The 24,387-nt window shown below is 37.9% G+C and overlaps 1 protein-coding gene across 25 annotated transcripts in view; it reads right to left on the reverse strand.

The window, feature by feature from the left end:
- SUN1 (Sad1 and UNC84 domain containing 1) overlaps positions 1 to 24,387 on the reverse strand; it is a 63,205-nt gene that overhangs the window by 29,166 nt on the left and 9,652 nt on the right. For 10 of the 25 annotated variants that reach the window (XM_073362066.2, XM_073362071.2, XM_073362065.2 and 7 more), the window contains 8 exons: positions 17,737 to 17,833; positions 10,532 to 10,726; positions 8,036 to 8,226; positions 5,175 to 5,204; positions 4,889 to 5,083; positions 2,715 to 2,837; positions 1,544 to 1,603; positions 158 to 241 (listed from right to left, as the gene is read on the reverse strand). In XM_073362066.2, coding sequence (XP_073218167.2) covers positions 158 to 241; positions 1,544 to 1,603; positions 2,715 to 2,837; positions 4,889 to 5,083; positions 5,175 to 5,204; positions 8,036 to 8,226; positions 10,532 to 10,726; positions 17,737 to 17,813 — 955 coding nt within the window. In that variant the 5' untranslated portion in view covers positions 17,814 to 17,833. Of the gene's footprint in view, positions 1 to 157; positions 242 to 1,543; positions 1,604 to 2,714; positions 2,838 to 4,888; positions 5,084 to 5,174; positions 5,205 to 8,035; positions 8,227 to 10,531; positions 10,727 to 17,736; positions 17,834 to 18,267; positions 18,463 to 24,387 lie in introns of those variants that run through there. The other 15 variants (XM_073362076.2, XM_073362081.2, XM_073362078.2 and 12 more) reach the window with 8 other exon arrangements.

Genomic DNA, 24,387 nt, shown 5'->3' on the forward strand with positions numbered 1-24,387 from the left:
TCTAAATTAAAAAACACAAAACTACTGTTCAGGTATACAACTTCTATAGAGTTGTTTCATATCATCTAGATGTCACTGTGACATCCAGGACTCCAACCCAAAGCTAAAAGACAGAAAAGAGAAAACAAACAAACAAAAACAACCCAACCATACTTACACAAGGATTCCCCATTTATACCAAGATGGCCATCCTCTTTGAGAAAGTCTTTTACATTCATACTTCCACAGTAATTCGAGTGAGCTGCAATACATGCAGAAAGAGGGTATAGAATTTAACTCTCTGGAGTCCAAAACTTCAGATAGCTAGCTTAACAAGTAAACTGACCTGATTTATTTAGTTATAAAGCCAAGCCACCTACAGGAGACCTTAAAAAGGTATTTGGTGTGTAAGGTGACTTGCAGAGGGCATGCATGTGTACATTTTTTGCAACTTTATGATGTCTAAAGGAAGCCCCTCTACCCTGTGGGTCAAACCTTTTTCCTTCTTGTTTTTTGCCTTACAAATATTAACTAAGTCTAGTCTACTCTTTCCTGGTTTTGCTGTGGTCTTCTTGGAAGTCAATTGGGTACTTGCCCCCTAACTGAAGGCTGCATCTGAAACAGTGCAACTGTTAAATAGGTGTTTAACTCACATACCACTGTGAAAATAGAATGAATTATATTGAAATTATAATTCATTAAAGAAATGCATCTGGTGGGTTTGTTGAAACACAGTTGTCAGGAAGAGAAACATTAAGGAGTGTGAGACAATGGGTCCTCAAACTAATTAACTTAGAGCTCCTACTGAGCTAGGAGATTGGTAAATGTTAGTATGCAAATAAGATATGTATGTATATTTGTCAGTTTCTGCTTCCTTTTGTCTCTTATGTTAAATTGGCTTTGGCGTATCTGTATAAATAAGTTAGCTTGAGCTTTTGCAGAGGGCTCACATATCTGGGTGCACTGGAAAAGCGCTTTGCTAATAAACAGAGTGGTCTGACAAATTCTGTGAGCCTTGAATCTGACTTTGACAATTTGGAGGTTCCACCGAGATGGCAACCTTCTTCACTGGGGCTGTGTGACTCCTGACCGTTCTTAGCATGGCCGTGGCAAGCTGGCACCTGGGCATTTGGCCTAAGGGTCCTCCGCCAGAACGGAAGGGTGCATGACCACAGTGAAGTCTACGCCATCGAACCAGTTGGTTCCCACTCTGTTCTGGTAGGGATCCCGGGATCTGACATCAGGAATCTGGTCAGGTAATTATTTCTGTGTTTTGTCCGGACTGAGGACTGTCTTGTCTCTGTGTCTATCCATCCTCCTGTGGTGTGTTTGAGTCTGGGCACCGTCTCCATCCGGGGATCGGCTGACCAAAGGGCTCCTGTCCCCACGGTCTGAGTGAGTGAAATCTGCACAATCCCAGCCGCACCGCGCCTTGGGGGAGATTCAAGGCTCTCAGAATTTGTCACCACACACTCCCCCCAGTTAATTATTTGGGGAAGCAGTTTTTAAACTGAATGCTTAATTTTGAGTTCTACTTGCTTGGTACCTGGGAAGTCAAACTTACCAGTTCTCTGTTTGTCTGTAGCACCTTCCAGGAAAGCTTGATTAGATAAGATCTGAATTGCTAATGAAAAAAATCTCAAATTCAGATCTAGCAGTCTACAATTTTTCGTGGAACACACTATTGGCAATGGAGAATTAGTTCAAGCCTCACCAGGTAGCAACTGAAACATGGATTACTTGAGGATGCGACAGGAGGAGCAGTTATTTTTAAATCTGTGTTCAGAACTGCTTTACACCTATTTAGTTCCAATACTCTACTCAAAAAACCAACACTGTTGAACACCCCCATCCTTTCAGTTGCGGACCAAGTGCTACACCACTTCCCTGGTTTTAGTGGAGAATCCAGGAGAGACCAGACATTCCCGATATCAGAAAGGCAGAAAAAGCATTACTGAAGGAGTGGGAGGAAGATGAGGAATCCCTTTCAGCTGAGCATGAAGGATACAGTTATTTTCTGTCAACTTTAACATAATAGTTAGAAGATTTACTCTGAGGGTATAACTACACAGCAACTCGACACCTACGTCTGGCCCGTGCCAGCCAGCTTGGGTTTGCGGGACTATTTCATTGCCGTGTAGACTTCTGGGCTTGGGCTGGAGCCTGGACCATCCCACCTCACAGGGAGCCCGGACCCTCCCACCTCACAGGGAGCCCGAGTTGGCTAGCATGGGCCTGATACCAGTGTCTAGTTACTATGTAGACATACCCCAAGGGACAGGCAATAAGCACCACATTACAAACAGCAGAACAGCCTGCAGAGAAAGTGTTAATGAGGAGACTTAACCTTGCAGAACTAAAACAAACTGAGATTTAGGAATATGAAGCTCAAGTCTAGAGGAAGCAAGAAAACTGCATTTTGAAAACACTGAAAAAATTACAGTGTGGCAGTGTCAACCCCCCCGACCTCCCCCTGCCCATGCAATTTCCTGGGAAGAAAAGAAGACCAAACAGAAAAAAACCACACAGTTACCATATACCTGTATATGGACACTTCCCAAGGAAAAAAAAGGTGCAAGTGAGCATAAGAGAAACCAGCCAAATTACTATGGAAGACACCATGGTGCAGCAGGTGAAATGGATGAAAAGCCACATAAGAAAAAAAGCACAGGGCTTTTTATTGAGGTAGTGGCTTTGGAGGAGCCAGAGGAAGGGAAGACCACTAAAAAAGGTACCTTTAAATTCATAACCCAGGTTCAGCAAAACCATTTGAAATAGTTGCACTAACAGTGATGCAAAAGATGTTGCAGTATATTTGATCAATCGTAGAATCTTATTCATGTAGAAAGGGGTGTTTCCTATTAAAAAAGTGTGAATACAAAATTATTTCCCTACACAATTTCATTCTCCATTTATTAACTACTTGCATTTCCACCTGTTGATACCAAACTAGAAATAGCTAAAATTTTAGTTACTTATCCAGGGATACAAAATTTGTGGAAGTGTAGCAATTGTGAGTGGTGCTGGTTTGACAGGCCTTAATTCTGAACTTCACCATTTATCTATGGCTAAGTATACCTGAAGCAACAGCAGTGAAAGTTTCTGGAATGCTGGCATGCCTAAACCATGGTCTGGAGTGACCGTTTTCCCAGGGCAAAAGGCTCAAGTTACAAGCCTTTCCTGGTTAAATGGGATTGAAAACTTGAAGACAGCTAATCACTTTTGCCAACATTTAAATTGTAATTAATTACCTATCTTCAGAACTCAGGATTTCTCCATGCTGAACCCATGAACAGTTAGAATCTTAAAATCCCAACCTAGAACAAAAAAGGGCTTAAGTTGAATTCTTGTTGAAAGAGGGGGCAGGGAGGAAGAGAGTGTTTTCTCCTTCTCCCTCTTCATACTTCCAAGTGCATGGAAGTCAAATACAAAGCTTTTCTAGTACTCAAGGCAGTTACTACTAGACCTTTTCCTCTGTTATCGTCTCCTCCACTTTAGTGCACATGCAAAAGAATAATAATTAGCACAATCATCCCTGTACTCCTGCTTTCTTAAAAGCTTTGGTATTTTGTAGCCAACCAGCATTTGGCTATCTTGCTTTCAACTGCTGAAGTATCCTCACAGATGAGAATCTTGTGAGAGTCCCCCTGTGAGAGTTTTGTGTAGAAGAGAGATGGTATTAAAAAAGAAAGATTTCTAGACTCCAATGTCCCATTTAAATATTGAAAGTTTATTAAACCTATGTAAGATTGGGGTCCTATTGTACAAACATATAGCAAGAGGCAGTCCTTATCCCACAGAGCTTACAATCTAAATAATTTCCCTTGCATCCTCCTGAGTTTCCCTAAGAGTGTCAAGAAACTGACTTCTTACTATTCAGGACACGCTAAAATGAGGGTCACACCTTGGCCCAGAAGGGATAGCAACTGAAACAACCCTCAAATTCTGAAAATGAGGGCAACAAAAGAGCATGCCTTCCTCCTAAACTGATCTTCAAGAAGACTACCAACAACCAAAGAATACAGATGAGGCGTTGGGATGGTGAAGGATATCAAACTTTCTGCTTTCCAAAGGAAGGCACTTAAGAAGAGCAATATCCAAAGATTAGCCTAGAAAACCAGAACTCCATATAGGCAGCCAACAGCCATACTTAAGAAAAAGCTCCAGAAATTGTACACTGAGAAGGAAAACTGCTGAAGCCACAGCCTTTCCATTCTGGGTCCTCCCTCAGAAACAATTTGAGCCCTGTTAGATCTAAGGTCTGAGAAGAGAGCCTAACTTATAGAACACAATAAAAATTAGAGTCTATAGAAGGAAACAGAAGGGATTTTTTTTTTTTTTTTTTTAAATCTTTCTATAGAGCAGATGATATTTACGAACAACAACAATTTGCTGATTATGTTTGGTTGTTTTTGTTTAACTCTTTTGAGCTCCTATTACTGGTGAGTTATAATGGAAAAGAGTTTTAAAGCGGAATTTGAGTAACAAAATGATAACCTGACCCTCATTGTTATAATGAGGTGTAAAAGAAAATCATCTACCGCTAAGAACCAATACTGTCTACAACACCACATTATGAGCTTGATCAATTTGAAAGTATGAACTATTTTCTGCCAGATTCTGTATCATTTTATTTTGATGTCGCACATTTATATTCCCTGTAACTGTGTGGAAAATTCATATTGTCAGCTTCTGATGCACAGCAGATGTCAACTCCATGAAGCGTAGCTTGATACAAACAAAAATTCATCATAGGATGTATGCTAATTGGTATTTAGAATTCAATTAGTCTTGATAAATTCAGTGGGGGGAGGGGGAATCATCTTTATACCCTCCAAATACATGTAGCTTTATACATCAAGAAACAAGACATTTACAATACCACAAAAAAAGGAAGAAAATCACTTACTAGACCTGTATTTTTGGCTTCTATCCCTCGAGTAAATTCTTGAAGATGGCATGTGAGAAGCAGAGTACGCTGTGAGGACCTCTTTCCGTTCAGAAAGCATACTGCAGTCACTGCAAGTATAGCCATTGATCATGGTAGTCTGTGTTTCAGCTGTTGCTATATCACCATTTCCCTGAATCACTGTTGTCTCCCCACCTGATGTATCAAAAAAGAACAATTAACCCATTCATTGCAACCTACTAATGGGGGGAGGGGGGGGAGAGAAGAGTTGGAGGACTGCAGTTACCTTTAAGATCGCATTCATCATCATCAAGCCCTAAAAAACAGAAAATTTTCCTACTGAGTACAATTACATAGAAGTCTCCAGATTGCAAAACAACTACTATAGCTAAATTGTACTCAAAACAAAAATTTCTGTTATTTCTAGAACCCACAAAGGAGATGCATTTTAAGATTAGAATATTACATTTATTCATTAACTGTTGTGGGGGACTTCAGTATATACAGGTATTTTTGAGGTGACAATTTACAGTTACATTATCCATGAAGAAGGTTGTGACAAGAAGAAAACTGAAGCGCCAACATACGTAATTTCTCAGCTCCCAGGTGACTATTGAGAAGGCTAGATAATTAGAAACATATGCTGTTTCTGTTGCTTAGTAACCATTTTTACTACAACCACAGTTCAATACATAGACTGGAAGACCCAGCTAAACCAGCCATTGTCAAATTTAGCACAGAATATTAGACTAAAGTTACAGTATAATTTCTTCCAATTGAAGGTTGTGGGAGTTGAAAAATCTACTAATCAGAAACAAGCAGCCTGTAACGGGACAGCATCATAAAGTCCCACTATGGCCAGCCCTGTTTTCCCTGTTTCTTCTTAGGAAGTTGAAGAGTGGAAGGAAAGACGACTTTTTTTAAATAATCGTGGCTGGAAAGCTAGTCTCTTGCTTTTTTCTTTTTGGGGAAATTTAAGGCATCAGTAACTTGAAACTAGAGTCTAGAGTAACTGAAGTCTAGTTTATTTACACACACATTTGTACAGTAAGCTACATTTCCACAGATTAAACTGAAATAAGATGTTAGCGTTGTGAAATTGGTTAACATCAATTATTGGATATTTGGGATATAGACTCTTGTATTTAAGAGATTCCTAAAAAATATATATTTTTTTAAAAACGGTCTTTACAAGGATATCTGCATTTCAGCTACCCTCACCCTCCAAGAGAGGAGGAAGCAAAAACTGAATTTCCTTTGGAGCATCAAAGCCATTCCTAGATCGGAGGAATTGCTGCAGCAGATAGGAGATCCATTCTCTCATCCCTACCCAGAGCTACTGCATACAGCTTCTATGGTACATCCCCATCCATGTAACAAACGCACACACACAAACGCACGCACACGAAGTAGAGATCCAGGTTAGATTACTGGATCTGAGGCACAAAGTATCACCTGGAGCACCAGCCTAGCAATAGGCAGATCAACCAGGTTCTTGTCCACAGGAAGTCATTTTGGGGAAAAAGCTTTCCCTAGAAGAACCCAAAGAGGTATTACACCATTACTACTAATAGAGCCCCTTTCTTATAGGCAGAGCAGGACCAACATCTTCAACAACAATGCTGTCTTCTGCTACCCAGTCTGGCACTCCTTATTCCAGAGTGAATGGGATTTTTGCATGAGCAAGGAGTAGAGGATCAGACCTTTGTTCAGAAAGGATTACCATCTCCAAGTAGTCTGAGCAGTCAGAGACTGAAGCCTTATCTATACTTAAACATTTTGCCAGCACAGCTATGCCAGAAGTGCGGTAGAATGGCAAGAGTTCTTTTGCTGGTATAAGTTGCATTTCCACTACAAAGGGTTGCTGGAATAGCTATGCAAGCAAATCCTTTCTAGTGTGGTCAAGGCCTTAGTAATATGGATTTTTCTCTCTGTTCAAGAGTTACTAAATTGCTCCAAACTAATCTTTCATGACCAATAAATGCACTTTCCAGATAATGAGTCTAAACTTTCTGGTCGAAGCAACATAAGTGAATGCTTTATCTATACTACCTTTCCGCTTATTACCTGTCCTCTCATCACTCCAATCTACTCTTGATGTTAAAGTGACAAAGCTGCATCTTAGAAATTAGAGATCATTCTATAGTTCTTGCAATCTGGCAGGCATGTCTCCCTTTTTAGGCAGCTCGATGTATACGGATTTACACCAGGCTTTTCTCTTCTCTCTCTACCTCCAATTTCTCACACAACGGATAACTTTTAAGAAGTCATTAATTGCAGATTCACCAGCCTCAGAGTACTATAAATAAATAGCCACGTTACTTCATGATGCACACACAACTATTCTGTAGTTTGATCACAATTTATATAAAACCTCTTTTTTAAAATCTGCATTCTGTGTACAGTTGCCAGAAAAACGTTAGCATCCCAAATGCAATTGTGCTTAGGCTTGAAACAAAAACCTATTAATTACAAAAGCATAAAAGAAGAAGTGTCTGTTGAAAGGTGGTGTCATGTGAATCACATAATCCAAATATTGGACTAGCCGCACAGGTGCCTAATCTCCATAATCTTTACTTTTGCTATCCACTGGAAATTTCATATATTTACAAATCTACAACTTCACTAACCTATGAACACACATACAATAGCTTCCTGCTTCTCTGTTGTGACTGAACACATTTCACACATTCTTATTTGTTCATGATAAAAGTCACATGTTGTAACTTACTTATCTTTTTAACTAAACTTGTTATCTAGGATTTTTCTTTATGATACCTTCAGTAGGAGACTCCTGCTGAGCTTCAGAAATGACAATAGCAGAACACCACTAAATCCATAGAGAGCATCTTGCTAGTGAGCATCTTTGCTATGTAGAGGCAGTACATTTTGGTTGGCATATCAGTCTTACTGTGCAGCAATAATATGTTAAACATTTTATTCAAAGGTAATGTGTCCTCTGCCAAAACTATAGTAAGAATTTAGACAGTAAGTGGTGACCTTTAGACAAACATGGTAATAAGTATGTTGCTATCAACGTTCTTTAGGTAAGGAAGCTTCTACAAAAAACAAATAGAACCTCAAAATAGCTTTCACATCACAGGCTGGCATAAATATTCAAATGTGTAGTAGCACTGTATTACTTACCCCAAAAATGGTCAACTTCTGTTTGCTCCTGAATCAAAGATTCATCCAATACAGTAGATACCACAGATGTATCACTGGCACGGCTATTGAAACTACTTTGGCTAAAAATAGAAGAGCTGGATACATTTTTTCTTGGAGTATGTTTCACAGTGACAGACTGCTTGCTCATACTTTTGCGCTGCTTTGCTGTTCTAAAGAAAAAAAGGCAGAACATGAAGAGATGCCATAACATTAAACAAAAAAGAACATACTGAAAGGTAGTTTTCAATGGTTTGTGTCAAATTGGGAGGGTGTATCAGTGGGATTCAGCAAGGCCCAGTCCTACTCAATATTTTCATTAAGGACTTGGATAACGGAATGAACAGTGTGCTTATAAAATTTCAGACAACACTGAGTTGGGAGGGGTTGCAAGCACTTTGAAGGACAGAATTAGAATTCAAAATGACCTTGACAACTTGGGAGGATTGGTCTGAATTCAACAAGATGACATTCAGTAAATACAAGTACAAAGTACTACACTTGGGAACGAAAAATCACACGCACAATTACAAAACGGGGAACAACTTGGCTAGGCGATAGTATTGTTGAAGAGGATATGGGAGTTACAGTGCACCACACAATTCAATGAGTCAACAGTGTGATACAGCTATGAAAAAGACTAATATGCTGGGGTGTATTAAACAGGGGTGTCATACGTAAGACAAGGAAAGCAACTGTCCTACTTTACTCTGTATTGGCGAGGCCTTAGCTGGAGTACTGTGTCCAGTTGCAGGCACCACACTTTAGTAAAGATATGGAAAAATTGGAGAGAGTCCAGAGAAGAGCAATCAAAATGATAAAAAGTTTTTTAAAAAACCTGATCAATGGGGAAAGGTTAAAAAAACCTGGGCATGTTTAGTCTTCTTGAGAGAAGACGACTGAGGAGGGACCTGATAACAGTCTTCAAATACGTTAAGGGCTAATGGAAAGAGCACAGTGATCAATTTTTGTCCACATCCAGTGGAGGTAGGACAGGAAGTAATGGGCTTAATCTGCAGCTAGGGAGATTCAAGTTAGATATTAGGAAAAACTTTCTAACTAGAATGGTAGTTAAGCTCTGCAATAGGTTTCTAAGGGAGGTTGTGGAACCCCCCTTGTGACATTTTTAAGAATGGTTTGGACAAACACCTGTCAGGGATGGTATAGGTTTAGTTGGTCCTGCCTCAGTGCAGGGAGCTGGCCTTGACCTTTGAAGGTCCCTTCTAGACCTACATTTCTATGATTCTATAAGTAAGCTTTAAGCTCCGCATTTAGTATGTAAGGAGTTTAATTTTTGTATGATTAATTTTAGTCTGATTTAAGTATTTCGTATTGATGGGGATACAAACTGCACTGAAAAGGCTTTTTAGGCTAACCAGTTTCACTGGTGACCAAAGCTATATACAAGATGAACATTTGGTTTGTCTCCCCTTGCTCTCAGCATATATCCAACTGCAAACATTTCAGACATTTTACTCTAGATTACATATTGAATATTAATTGTATATTTAAATTTTTGTATAGCAGAGTTCGGCATATCTAGGAGGTTAGACTAGATGACCCTTGCAGTCCCTTCTAACCCTATGATTCATATACCCAAATGTTATATGTTAGACTATCAGATGAGTAACTATCAACAGTGTACAGTTTCATTTAAGGGCTCTAGTGAGTTCTTATGAAGAATAGCCACCTTTGTATGTTTTCTCATCTGAATTTTCATGATTTAGGCCACAATCCTAGAAAGACTGATTTACCTGTTACTTGCAGTGTGTAAAGTTGTCTCATTGACTTCAGTGGGACTAATCTTAAGCAGGTGAGTGAGTAGTCCCATTGACGTCAAGGGGATTACTTGCAATGCAGACAGTTGAACAAGTGAAAAAGTTTTATAGAGTTAGGATCATAAATTTGCTTCTATTACAGTCACTCTTCTCATTTAAGATATAGTTAATTTCACAGTCAACATTGTGTTCTAAAATGTTTAACAGAACAAAAAATGTTTGTTTCACTGGCAAAATAATTCAAAGGCAAGTATTCCGAAGACCAGATTTAAAAAAAAAAAAAGGCCACTGGCACTACTGAGTTGGTGCACAGCACATTGGCCACAGAGTTCTTATCTCAGCAAAATGCAACAAAGCTGAAATTTAGTCCTCGTTCTACTGTTGAAAATTATGTTTAATAAGAGGAGGAGAGGAAACCATCTTTTTCCTTTCAGCTGTTTTTTCTGTCTAAGATTAAGACAAAATTCCCTTTGCACAAGACTGAGAAACATGCAATCTAAGCTCTTTAATTATAAGTTTATTTCAGTTTTTACTACAGTAAAAATCGAAGAGTCTCTTTCGCACTGCCACATTCCAACATTAAGTCTGAGTTCTGGATCAGCAACGAATTATTTGTCTGATACATGATTAAATGGGCAAACCTAGAATCTGCCAATAGGTAACTTGCATTAAATATATAAAAAAAATAAAGTCTGCTTACCTGGATGACTGATCTGACAAAGATACGTTTCCAATATAGGAATTGCTATGAATGTTGTCATTTTGGGCATCATCTGTTGCATTATATCCTGAAGTGACCAAGCGTAAACTGCGTCTTGACATTCTTGGAGAATCAAACACTGGATCCAATTTGTGTTCAGTCTCAAAATCCAGAGCAGTTGAAGAATAACTTGAACTAAAATAAAAATAAAGCTGTACACTAACAGTTTTTAAGATACATTTCAATGTATCAGAATTTCCTCCCCGAAAGAAAAAGTCTATGGTTTTTATAGATTCAACTTATCCTCACCATAGTCCTCATTCTGCCCAGAGAACCACACAAGCAGTTCCCAGCATCCACACAGAACCCTACTGACTTCAGCAAAGTTCAGTGTGGGTGTAGGGGTCTACGTAAGCAGTTCTTACTGCAGGATCAGGGCCTATGAAACACTGTTAAGCATCCAACAAAAGTTACTAGCAAAGTAATTGCATACTTCTGTATGTACGGTTTAGATAAGCAGATTCATATACATCAACAAGCAAATAAAAACAGCACTTTACAGAGAACCCCTCTGTAACGGTATCAAAATACTTTCACATCCTATGAATAATTAAGTCCAGAATTTTCTAGTTACTGGGGAAGTATTCTCTGAACTAAAGCTGAAGCAAGTATTCTATTCCAAGTGGGCTGATTTGTGTCATGCTTAGGTTCAACCCAAGACGTGATTTTTCTACCCTGTTAAAATTCATCATGAAATTTGAGTTAAGACACAGTGGGAAAATATTTACACATTCTAATTCTAAACCAAGGTTGCAAACATTTTGGCCCAGCTCAAGTAATTGCTGATATCTAAAGAGTTGTATGCTAGGCAAGTTTATGATTCTAAACTATTCATAAGAAATGAGGACTTAAGCTGAACATTTGTATAGGCACATATATCCAGAGTTGCACCAGTTTCACCAAACTGTTTTTTTTTAAAACCAATTTAGTTAACAGGTGCAAAAGGCTGTGGACAGTTTTTAGTTGGTTTAGTTTAAGGAATTAAAAACAGGTCTAAGCTAAACTGAAATAAGAGTGTCCTTTTGCACCTGTTTAGTTTAACTAACTGGTTTATTTCAAATGATGTAAGTTTACATGCAGAGAGGCTCTGAATTGTTTCCTCAAAACTATACTCTTAGCATTGAAGCAGACTGAAACAATGCACAAACAGAATTCTAGATTTGTTGATTCTCTTACAAACAAACAAACACGCACAGAGATAACTATAACTAGGAGAGGCATGCTCTAGGCAGTTTTGGTCTCGAGACTACCTGGGAAAAAAAAGTGAGTAACAGTATGCCCTACTCTAAGACAGGAGACAGATTTGGTGCAAAGCACGTAAGATTTGTATTTATACAAGAAGGAAATTCATTATTTAAACTCTTCAAGACATTTTATAGCTATCTATTCTGTTAGAGCCTGGTTTCTTACTCAAATGCCACTAGATGTTGGAGAAACCGTGATTGTATGCATATAATACAGATGTCCTGCAGTTAAAATTTTCTGGGTATCTGTTCATTCCAAGATCAAACTGTTACAGGGGAATGTCCCACTGAAGTCTGTAATCTCTGCTGGGCCACTGGCCAGGTACAAAGTTGATTCCAGAAAAAGAGAACTGTGGCAAAATTACCTCAGGCCTGGTGTATACTTAAAACTTCGGTCCACCAAGCTACAACAGTCAGGGGTGTGAAAAATTCACACCCGAGAGATGTGGTTAAGCCAACCTAAGCACTGGTGTAGACACCGGCATGTCACCAGCCTCTCCCCTTCTGTTGCTGTGTCTACACTACAGTGCTACAGTGTGCAGCTGCAGCGTCGTAGCATAGACATACCCGGAGTATATTTCTGACCAGTTCTATGAGATATACCAGAAATGGGTCAGTTTCTCTGCATCTGCTCTGAACACTGCTGGTAGCAACAAGCATGAGGATACTTACACCTTTTGTTCTACCTATAACCTTGTAACCAAATGGTTTACTCAGTTTATTAACAGTGTCTTATCCAGATGCCACTGCACATAATATAATAAATAAATACAAATTTAAATTGACAACTCAAAAAAAAATTACAAATGTTAAAAAAAACACAAGTTACAAGATATAAGATTAACTTTTTCCTAATGTCAGTAAACACCTTTAAAATCACCCTAAAATATACAAAAATAAGAAAAAAAGTTAGGAGTACATTGTTTCATTTACGTCAGAAGTAGCCCCTCTTTCATATACATTTTTCTTATTTTTATGGCTGACCAGGCAAATGCCTTTCAAGAGACAATACAACCTTCATCTACTGCAGTCACTTTTCTGTACAAATAAATCAAGAGCAGAATCTGTAGTGATTCTGGACATCTGAATCCAGGTGTAAAACAGAAGCCCAAGCTCAGCTCAAGACAACATCATGCAGTTTGTTTGCACACACTTATGTTGCACTAGATACTTAGATCAGACACCTAACATCAAATTTCCCCTCCGAATTTCATTATAGCAGGGCAAAGGATGCTTGTGAGAGATAAAATTTGGGCCCCAGCGTTTAGTTTACATTCTTCTTTGTCAAAATTTGTGATACTTACAGGACTTTCAAGAGGAGTTAAAGTTAGTTGAACATAAGCTACACAAAGACATCTAAAGAGGGAAGAAAAGTTACCTAGGAAACAAAGTATACCCTATTACTCATTCCTTCATCATGGAAGATTAGAAAGATCTCAATAGTTTATTATTAATTTGAGGACTTCCCTGAACAAATGGCTCTTGCGATTTGATTTGCTATTTGCACTTGCCACTATGCATCTGTTTTTATTCATCTTCAGCCAGTGATACTACAGATAACTAATTCACAAGAAGAACACAAAAGTACACAGAACAAACGACAGCTGTAACTAGCTTTAGTTTGTTTTCATTAGCAAATACTTGTACTTATTTCAGATCTTAATATCACGGGATTGTTTTGTACTGATTCAATTTTAAGGTCTGAATTTCACACTAAGTAAAAAAAAACCAACACATAACACTTGCATTTTGGCTCTACTCTAGTATTAAGAGAGCTACTACACTTCTTAAACAAACCAAAGTAATCTTGGACTTCAGTGACACAAATGGACAATACCTCTAAGTCTAGTCTCCCATCTCCAGATGCAACTTCCATATTTTGGAGGAGGGTTTGTTTTTCTTGTTAGGGAGACCACTGAAGCTTTCCTTATGTATGACAGAACAATTTATGGTGTTCAAGTTATTTTTCACATAATGTATATCATTGCTTGAAAAATCTGCTAGATATCTACTGCCTAGAGAAATAAACCTACTAGCAAGAAGCAAATATGAATGCTAGGTTATACTTGGGTGTGATGGAATTCAAAGAAGACATTGCAACCTCTTGCCCCTATATATGCTTTCTGAGCTGCTCATAGATTTCTTCACTATTACATAGGTAGTCTTACTTTTTCATCTAGCTGTTACCTTTACACTTCCCCCACCCTTTATGATAGATTAAAAACTATTTAAAAAGATTCCAGGAATGCCAGTGTCATTCTGAAGGCTATTATGTCTGTACAATCAGTGTGAAGAGATGGAAGCAGCAGCAAGCAGGGCCAAAAGCTCTTTCTGTTCAGAATAGCCCCAGGCTGAAGCATTACTGGGTTTTGAGGTCTGTTACCACTCAATTTTTAAGTTCTCAGCCATTTTCAGCCTCTTCCCCCCTCCCCCGCCTCAATTATGAATTACACCCATGTGACAACATGGGCTTTCATCTACTAGTGGTGGCATAAAATTACTAATCTCAATGGAGTTAACTACTAAATTATACTGGTTTAAGCAGAATCAGAATTAGTCTACTGAGTTTACCATAAATTTAGCTTTGTGTACAGGGCAGTGCAAGTGACCCATTTTTCAAGTGTTCTTTGGGATAGTTTCTTATTTTATAGAAGTTGCAATGAAGTAGGTAAAGCAGCTCCAGTCCACTAGCAATAAATTGGAGAACAATTCCAGTGGATATATGTGAGCTAAGGACTAACCATATACTTCTAAGTTTCCAAGCAAGTAGATTATCAGCATATCACTGCTCTGGTTAGGAAATGCATTAGCATGGATAAACACCTGTAGTGACAAGTTTGCCCTGGAACAGTTACTCCCTTGCCCTATTCCAGACAAAATAAGCAGACTATTCTCAATCAGTGTACTGCTTCTAATTATTGATATTTTCAGGTTCGTGTTAATTTACTGAAGTATGGATTGAATGTATTTGATCTTTAAGCTCAGTGAGTACAAGATTCCTGTCTACAGGTTAGAGATGCATACATTTATTCTCAAGACCCAGTGAATGTCTACTTTAAACCAAAACCTTTCACTACCATTTGTACCATTTTCCACACGGAGGGTGAAACGCACCTGAACTGTCAGAACCACAAATCCTTTGAGAAAGAAACGGGGCTAAATTTGGAAGCCAGTCTAATTAAAGTCTGTAAATTACACATTAACAAGGGGGTGAGAATCTGAGGTTCAATTTACATGCTGGGAAGGCTGAAAGTTGTACGACACATCACTCTAAATGTTCCTTTGAATGTAGCCCAAGATATAGAATACTAATTAGTACATCACCATTTTCTCAGTACAGGTGCAAACATTTAGGATTACGTAGTAATTCCTGTTAGTATTAATGGAGGCTCCTATTAATAAATCATAACTGAGGCTATTGACTGATTTGTAGTATCTGGATTTTCCCTACTTTTTACTGAACATTATTGTCTGTTCTCAGCTTGCACAGAATATACAAGTTAACTCCTCTGCCTCAGTTTTCCCCAGGAGTGAAATGAGTATGCTATAAAAGCTATCTTTCTGGGATAGTTTAGTGTTTGTAAAGCACCTTGAGACCATTGGGGGTGGGGAAAGGGACGGGACAGAATGAGGAGGGAGGCATAAAAAAAAAAATCTGAACAACATGAATACAAATACCCTGCAAAATAAAGCTAAAAATTAACACTCATAAGGAAGCAGTTTTGCGCACCCTCCCTTCTGTAGGGTTTTCCAAGTATCACTAAATCTGAGGATGGCAGACTTGTGCAAAGAAATCTTTATATACTATAAAAAGACCTCAGCATGCAAAGACTGAGATGGTGAAGTCCTGCTCAATCAACAGGCCTTGAAGTGACTAACAGGCTTTGAAGTTTATACTCAGGACCTTGAATGCAGATCTCAGTATGCCAACTTCCCCTATTTTAATGTTTCAAGTGTTGCCAAAGCTTCAGATGGTATTTTATTATAAATTACAATTAGAGCATTTACAGATACTTTCCTGCAATAGGCTCTGAAATAAGATTCTGTATTATGAAAGTTGCTACATCTTAAACCAAAGCTGCCTGATGCCTCCAAGAATAGATGAATTGCCAAACTTTATCTTATCAAACCCTCCCTCAGCCAGTTGTTTACCTACAATATGTAAAGTGACTGAAAGCAGCCAAGTGGGATGCTGTGCAGCCACAGCAAGTTTCCCTTGCCCCCTTATACCCTCCAAAGACCGAACTAATCTCATCCTTACAAGATCTTCACCTATATAGAAAGAGCAAAATGCCCAATTTACCTTTAGCATCCCATTACCCTCTTATATTCAAGTTGTCCTACCACTCCTTTCATCAGGGCCTGATCAAATCTTGTGGTCCTTCCTCAAGCAAGACTCCCCATCTAGTTCACTGGGAGTCTTGCTGGAGTAAAGACCATAAATCAGGACCCGTGATGGGGTGGGGAAGGGAGAGGTCATCAAACACCTCCAAGAGGTAAAAAGGGTCATGACTAAAAGCTTATCAAGCCACTGAGTTTTTCTTTAGAAGAAAAAATTAAATTACTGCCTCTCTGCCAAGACACTTGGGCCTGCACAACACAACAAACTTAAAACCAGTCTCAGTTTCCTGGAATAACACCAAGAGTTACTTATTCCCCCTCATCCCAGTTACAATTCTATTTTCAAAAGAAGCTAGCTTTATGGAGAGGATACAAAGGTATTAAAAAAGACTTTTGGTTTAAGGTGATTATTAAGAATACAGTATCTCAAATCAGGAGGAAAAAATGAGATTCTAATTTTGTGCATGTATTTTTCAATATAACTAGAAAATGTATACGATTACAGAATGTACAGAATTGTTTTTAAGTAAATTCTTTCAACAATAAGTCTGCAGCTCTTCATTCATCATGTGAATTTCCCAGTGCCCCCCCCCCCAACAGCAAGTTTTAAAATCCCCATCCCCACCCTGAAAGTGATAACCCTGCTGTTTATAATGCAAGTGTAAAGATATCCTCCACTAACTTTCATTAAGTAAAAATATTCCTTGATAGGAAAAAGATACATAACTTTATTACAGGTTTAAGACTGATATCTCCTTTCATCCCCTTTACATATCCTTCAGATACTTTCCTGAATTTAGAAAGCAGATTTGCTTAAGCAATCTTGAATGCTTATCTAAAAGGTGGGTTTATGATTAGGAAGATTTGTGTCTCTCCTTTCAGTTGCATAATGTGGAGCAGAAACTATACTATCAAAGTAACTTTGGTAATGTGAAGTGATTTAGCTAATGAAAAAATGGACCACAGAGTGGTCAGTTTAATATCCCTACGAACAACTAGCTCACCAAAATTCAGAGTTATAGCTACAATAACGGTCTTGCGGAAATTTAATGAATGGTTTACTTTGGGTGGAATTCCACACTCAGTCATCTACTGGAGTCGCAACAATTGCATATTATAACTAATGGGCCTTACATATTTGTTTTCTGAGTGACATGCTTATCCTAATAAGGTTTACAAATAAGTTATTTTGATTAACTGCAATGAAGCCATAAAAACAGATCCATGTATGAATTTTTTTAAGACATCATAAACAAGACAACAATGGTATCTAAGTGCAGGGTTAGGCCAGTGTATTCATAGCAACTGAAATAATGAGTCATTATCTTAGTCATTCACCCTCCTGTTAGTCCAGAACTTACAATTTTCCAAATTAATGTGTACATTTATCTCCAGAGAGGAAACAAGATTAGATATTAATATCTATAACATACACTGTAGATTTTTTTTTTAAAGAAAGCGTATTTAAAAAGTAATTACTTACCATGACAGCCAAGGTTTCTAGGATTAACAACATTTTGGAGTGTTTATAATTTATCCATAAGAAATAAAAATTCTCACCTGAGTGCATATGTATAGCCAGTGTTCTCTGGCACACATTGGGGTGGGGTGTACGTGTGTAGACGTGAAAAATCCATGGTGATTGTTTCAAATCATACTGCAAAAAGGTGAAAATAAAGTGATGCAATGGTTTAAAAGTATTTAAATTCAAGGTAAGAGAGCCCTTGCTTTGTTCAGCCTGTGTTATGGAATGTTGCAAATACTGCAGTAGAAAAAATTTCTGGCATCAAAGAACTGCATTCCAAGATACAAAGTTGACTTTTTTTTTTTTTTTTTTTTTTAAACTTTACTGCTATTGATAGATATCCTTATCAAAGCTGCATGAACCTAATCTGTTTCCTCTTGAGGACAGTTTTCCTTCTGCGTAGACCTAGATAGTCTATTTTTTGGCATTTACTGAGTTCTGTGGAATGCCATCATAAAATATGTCAAGCTGCCATCACTGTAATTATAACACACCACTTTCCAAGTGATTGACAGATCCCATATTATGCTACACTATTAAAAAACAAAACAGAGATTTTACAATACCTGAAGTAATACCTTTAAAATATCCTCAGTAGCTCAACGACCAGCCCTCCAATTACACATTATTTCCTAAGTGCTTTTATTAGATGCTTTGCCACCTAATCCTCTTGTAAGTTAAATATACAGGAAAGTTGTTTTCTTTAGAAGTCTTTTGAATATCATTCACTAAACAGTAGAGAGTATTTCTGAGTTCACTTCCTAAAAAAAACACAAACCAATAAAAGGAGGGGCAGTTCAGTATTTTGTAATTGGTGCTAAACTTGTCTCCTGAGTAAAAACACTCATGTACACACCCAGGCATATGAGCCAACAGCAATCTGACTCACACAGCTAGTGTTTTTTCCTGAGCTTCTTTCAGTTAAGGTTTTTGAAGGTACTACTTTTAAAGATCTGGTTAAAATTTGTATGTGTCTTGAAGTAAGAGTAGGGAAGTAATGTTTTAATTCATGCTAATTACCAAAACGGTAACAAATAAGGCACCCAGGAAGATCTGATGTTATAACACAGATCTGTAGAGCAGCACAGATAATTACAGGCATGGGGGAAGAAAGATGATGCAAGCCATGCTTTAGAAGGATAAAACCTGTTGCAAAAAAAAAAAGCTGAATTAGTGATGGGATTAAAGATCCTTCTTATTAAAAAGACTCCCTAGCAAGGCAGAAGAGATTCTATTTTTAGATTATGTTGGGCAGTTGTTACAGCAATGGTGCTGTTCATGTCAACATAGTTAAGTCTGCCAAAATTTCCATTACAATGCCCTATTTTTGAGAGTTGCTAAACTTGCCATAATTTATCTGTGGACAAAAAAAAAAAAAGGGAATTATAAGCAAGAGAATAATTTTACAACAATAATTTTAAGATACACTTTTGCTCTCTTTCAAGCACTACACTTCAGTAAGTTGACTAGATAAATGTATTCATGAGCCTGAAATAACGTGAGAATAACCAGAATAAAAGAATAGCATCAAGCACTGAGCACACTGACTTACACCCAAAATTTCAGACAGGTCTCCCCTTTTGCACGTGCAATTTGTGTCTGTAAATAAATTGGGGACATAGCAGTAGTTGGATAACTACCTATTTGCTCCAACAAACAATTGTAGGTCAAAGATACAGGCACAGTTTTTGCAAGAATTAAAGAGGAGACTAGGCTTTTGAAATATAGTCCTGGACGTTGTGGTGGTGGTAACAGATACCAGAAGCCATTACAGCCATGTATACGCTCCAGTTCCATCACTGCAGCTGAACCAGCAGTAGAAACTGGCAGGAATTTTTTTGCTAGAATTCCCTGATTTAGATATGGTCCCTAGAGCAAACATCTCCCTACAGATTGTCCTGGCAGTCCAAATCAGCTGCCATACTTCTATAGTGTCTGTGCTGGCCTTTGGAGACCAAAGATACGGCATTTTCAGAGAAGACATCTCCTCAAGACTTATTAGATCTCCTGTTCCAGAGCACATCTGTTTTCTCAAGCTTTTTACCTGACTGGATTGGTTTTTGTTTGTTTTTTTAATAAGGAACATTTTTTGACTGAGCACTGCTGGCTTTTTAATGAGATGGCTCATACGTTTTTGGGTAGGATAGCTACCATATAGAATGCAATTGTTTTGTTTTCAGTAAAAGGTGGCCAGAGGCTATGCAATCAGTAGATTTAAAAAACACAGATTTTTTTGAATTAAAAAAAAATTAAAATATCAGATTTTTATTTTATTTAAATTATAAGTTTCTTTTTTTTTAAAAAAAAATAAACCTGTTTAAAATGGAATCTGAATTTAATACAAAATATATTAAGGCCTACATTTATTATCTCTTAAAAGATTTAAATAAAAAAAATATACTGAATCCATGAGCCTCTATCAATAAATCTGAGTTAAAGTGCTGTGCTACTGGGTGCAAGAGACCAGCAAACTCATCACAGGCATTGGGACCCAGTCTCTGACTCCAGGAGACACCATCACGTATCTCATCAGAATCATCCATGAGCCCACCTGGGTGGCCTCCTACTCCTGTTTTATTGTTTCTCACTGCCTGAGTTCTGACTGGCTCAGTTCTCAAGCTGTGCATATTTAGGACTCCACCCAGCAAGAAAAATTATTCTCCAGCTCCCGGAGAAACACTGATCTGCCCTCTAACTACCTGCCCTTGCTTCTGGATGCTTTATGGGCACTTCAAGTAAAATGCCTTGCTCTGCGTACGCAGACAGAGATACAAACAAATCCATTAGTTTCTCAACTGCCTCTCTCTATCCCTAAATAAAAAAAATACTGCAGGTGCAAAAGGCATGTGGGTTACATGAGCAGAAGTCTTGGACTGTTAGTTCTCTTGTTTTTCTTTTGTCATGTAATAAGGGAGACGGAGCCAAGTGTGCAGCCAGAAAGGAACAACACTGATGTCAAAGCAGGGCAGTGGAAGAAGAATATTCTTCCAAGTACAAAAACTCTAGTGCTTATTTCAATACCTGGGAACTGGAGGGGAAAAAACCTGCCATGGCTGTAAGTCATAAAAAAAGACCCTATTTGGGAATTTATTTTCAATAAATTCCTGTACTGCTGGGTAAAAAATGAACATGTGCTAATTGCAAACAGTGCAACAAAGATGCAAGGCCTGACGATGATGTGGACACATCTGAATCAACCAGTTAGTAAACTTATTTTTGCATCATTCCTATGGATTGCTTACCATTTTTTACTATGCTAGTGTATGATAAAGCAGTCAACAATGGACTAAAGAGAAAAGCAGAAGATACGCTGAGTATACTAAAATCTACTTCCATAGCCTTGGACAAACTGCAGAAAAGATTGCTACTGTGTTGCTGATGTTTAAATTTGAAAAGAATTTCAAAGACGTTGAAGAGAGAAATACTCAACAACAAAGTTAAATTGCAGGCAGTAAAGAAAAAGATAGAATATTGGCAAGAAAATGAGATGGATCGAACACCAAAGTACCAGGGTAGATGCCTAACAGCAGCAGCATCTTCTTTAGCAATGACATGGACATCTAATCATCACCCATCAATCATGCCAACCATAATAAATGTCAGGGCTGGAGGTAATCTATTCCCACAGTAGATGTTTGCTGATGATGTTTTAAAGGAAGTCACATCACTGAACTGACCAAAGTCACTAGCTAAGCACATGGAATCAGAGTAAGTGCAGCTTTGGACAGCAGCAGCCTCTTCTGCAGACACAGAAATAATATTTTCTTCATTTCATTCAAAGTTGAGAAATCAGCAGAGTTGAAAAAACAGGAAAACTTGTCTCCCTTTTCTAACCTATGAATAAAAAATGAGGAGACGGGTTGAGATCTAGTTTTAAAAGTTTGCAGGACAGCCTAAGCAACTTAGGAGACTGTTGCCTAAGTCTCTGGAAAATGAGGCGAGTAGCAACTTACACTCCAATCACTTTCACTTAGGCATATTTGAAAAATTTCCCAGGCTGATGAAATAATCAGTTTAATTCACTGATTTGTTAATCCCTCTGTTCCTTTATTAAAATCACTTAGATGTAAATGTGAAACATGTTTTGATAACAGAAAAGTATGTATCCAAAACATTTAAAGGTTGTTTTGTTTAATAAAAATAAAATTTTATATGCTATGTGTTTAAATTTATTACCATCTTAATGCAGCTTGGTAAGTGAAAAGCAAAAAAAAATCTAGTAAACAAGCAATAGATCATTCACCATTTTTTAACATACTAAAATATACAATTAATAAGAATCTGAAAATATTAAGCTATGTAATTGCTTAAATAAATGTATATTATTAAAGTGTACCCTTCTAGGTAGCAAAAAGATGTACTACATCTAGCGTAAAGGCTCTATTTAGTTGTAAATCAACGTTTTAATAGTTGTATCAACCAGTGAGAATTCACCTTTCTTTAGGAAGTAACAAACAGAAAAGCTGATTAAAATTGATCATTTAAATGGAAGCTTTCCAGTTGGTGGTTTAAATCAGGATTTAAATCAATCCACCCTGATATATTTTATAAATAAGAAAGCATACAGAAGTGTTTGTGGTGCTCTGCAACATGAAGTGCCAGCAGTATGCCTGATGCTTCAAAGCTGCAGGATCACAACCTATGTAATAAATAATATGGCAGCATACCACTGGACATTACATTTAGAGTACAGAGTGAGGAAAGCTCAGATTTAGATCTGGACTCATTCTTTCAATTCACAAGTCTGCAAGAACTAGAAACTGCAACAATATTGAGTCTCCAGAGTTAAGAGTGCAGCCTTGTAACTCAACAACAAGCATTGACAGGATGTATACTAGTAGCTGTAGTTAGAAGAAAACTCTTTCCCCATCCCCTACTGATACTGCTAGGAGAAGGACTATGCAGTGTAGTTATAGCCATATTGGTGCCAAGATATCAGAAAGACAAGGTGGGAGACCTAATATATTTTTATTGGACCAACTTCTGGAAGAACTAAGAAATGAAAGAAGGGGAAGGGCAGAGAACCACTCATCTTTTATTGTGGTCACACTGCCAGTTATAGTCAGGTTTCAAACAACAAACATAGCCTATTTTAGAAAATTGAAGGCAGGCTGTCTTAGGCTCCCTCCATGCAAAAGAAGAGAGCCTAAAGTTAGCTTCAAATGTACTCATTCTCAAGATATGGGTAAACAGTAACTTCAGATATTATATTGGTCCTTGAGTTCCCCAGCCAATTTTTCAGTTTTGGAATAGTATTTTGCTTATTTTTTAAGTGTTTTGCTCCCCCTCTGGTGGTTCTCAACCAGGGGTGCGCATACCCCTGGGGATATGCAGCTGTCTTCCAAAGGGTACATCAACTCATCTAGATTTTTGCTTAATTTTACGACAGGCTACATAAAAAGCACTAGCGAAATCAGTACAAACTAAAATTTCATACAGACAATGGCTTGTTTTACACTGCTCTATGTACTATACACTGATATGTAAGTACAATATTTATATTCCAATCCATTTATTTTATAATTATATGGTCAAAATTAGAAAGTAAGCAATTTTTCTGTAATAGCGTGCTGTGACTCTTTTGGATTTTTATGTCTGATTTTGTAAGCAAGTAGTTTTGAAGTGAGGTGAAACTCGGGTACAGAAGACAAATCAGACTCTTGAAAGGGGTACAGTAGCCTAGAAAGATTGATTTCAGAGTAGCAGCTGTGTTAGTCTGTATCCAGAAAAAGAAAAGGAGGACTTGTGGCACCTTAGAGACTAAAATTTATTTGCACATAAGCTTTCGTGAGCTGTAGCTTATGCTCAAATAAGTGTGTCAGTCTCTAAGGTGCCACAAGTCCTCCTTTTCTTTTTTAGAAAGACTGAGAATCACTGAAGGACCTAGTGAAACAGCAGAGGAGACTGACTTTATACAAAGTTTCATCAAATGCAAACAGTCTCAACTTTAATAATTTTATTAACTATATGTTGGAAGGAGTGCTTGCTGCAAATTCTACAGAAATATCACAAAGATGACTGCTACTTGAGCCACCTAAATAAGAAGTAAACTCACTGGGGTTTGAAAATGAATGATTAGGTGGTTTTGGAGTACTTGTCCAGCACTTCACAAAGTCACCCCATGGGTGACTGTACAGATGAGCAGGGTACGTTATGTAATCAGTTATAACTGGTGAAGTCTCCAAAATAACTGGCCTATTGTGATGTGGAACTGAATCCTCCTGGGAGAACCTAGCTAAAGGTTCTACTTCATCCACATCAGACCAATCACTTCCCATGGAGGGCTCCTTTTCCAGCGTATCTTCTTCTGAACTTGAATTGTGTTCATCCACAAATACAAGTTTGGAGAGGGTCCTGCAATGTTTGGCCTTTTGTAATCCACATACTGTTCTTTGGGGTTACTCTATCCAGTGCTAACTGAACTAGCACAAGCATTGTTTTCATCTACTGAAGTTTTCTGTCTGAATGTAGCGGAGGTCGCTGATCTTCTTCATGCCTTGAAACTGCACAGATACTTCTTGAGTTGCCATCTGATTGGCAAGGTTCTTTACTATGACAGGGCCTTTGATCTTGATCTCCATTTGATGTAGATGCCTCCTTTCTGACCTTTTCCCCTAATGATTTCCCAAAAGCATCCTGGAGAGCTCTAAGGTATATTACTGTGGATCCCTGATCCTTCATTCTCT

This window comes from Lepidochelys kempii, chromosome 10 (assembly GCF_965140285.1).
Source record: "Lepidochelys kempii isolate rLepKem1 chromosome 10, rLepKem1.hap1, whole genome shotgun sequence".
Lineage (NCBI taxonomy): Eukaryota > Metazoa > Chordata > Testudines > Cheloniidae > Lepidochelys > Lepidochelys kempii.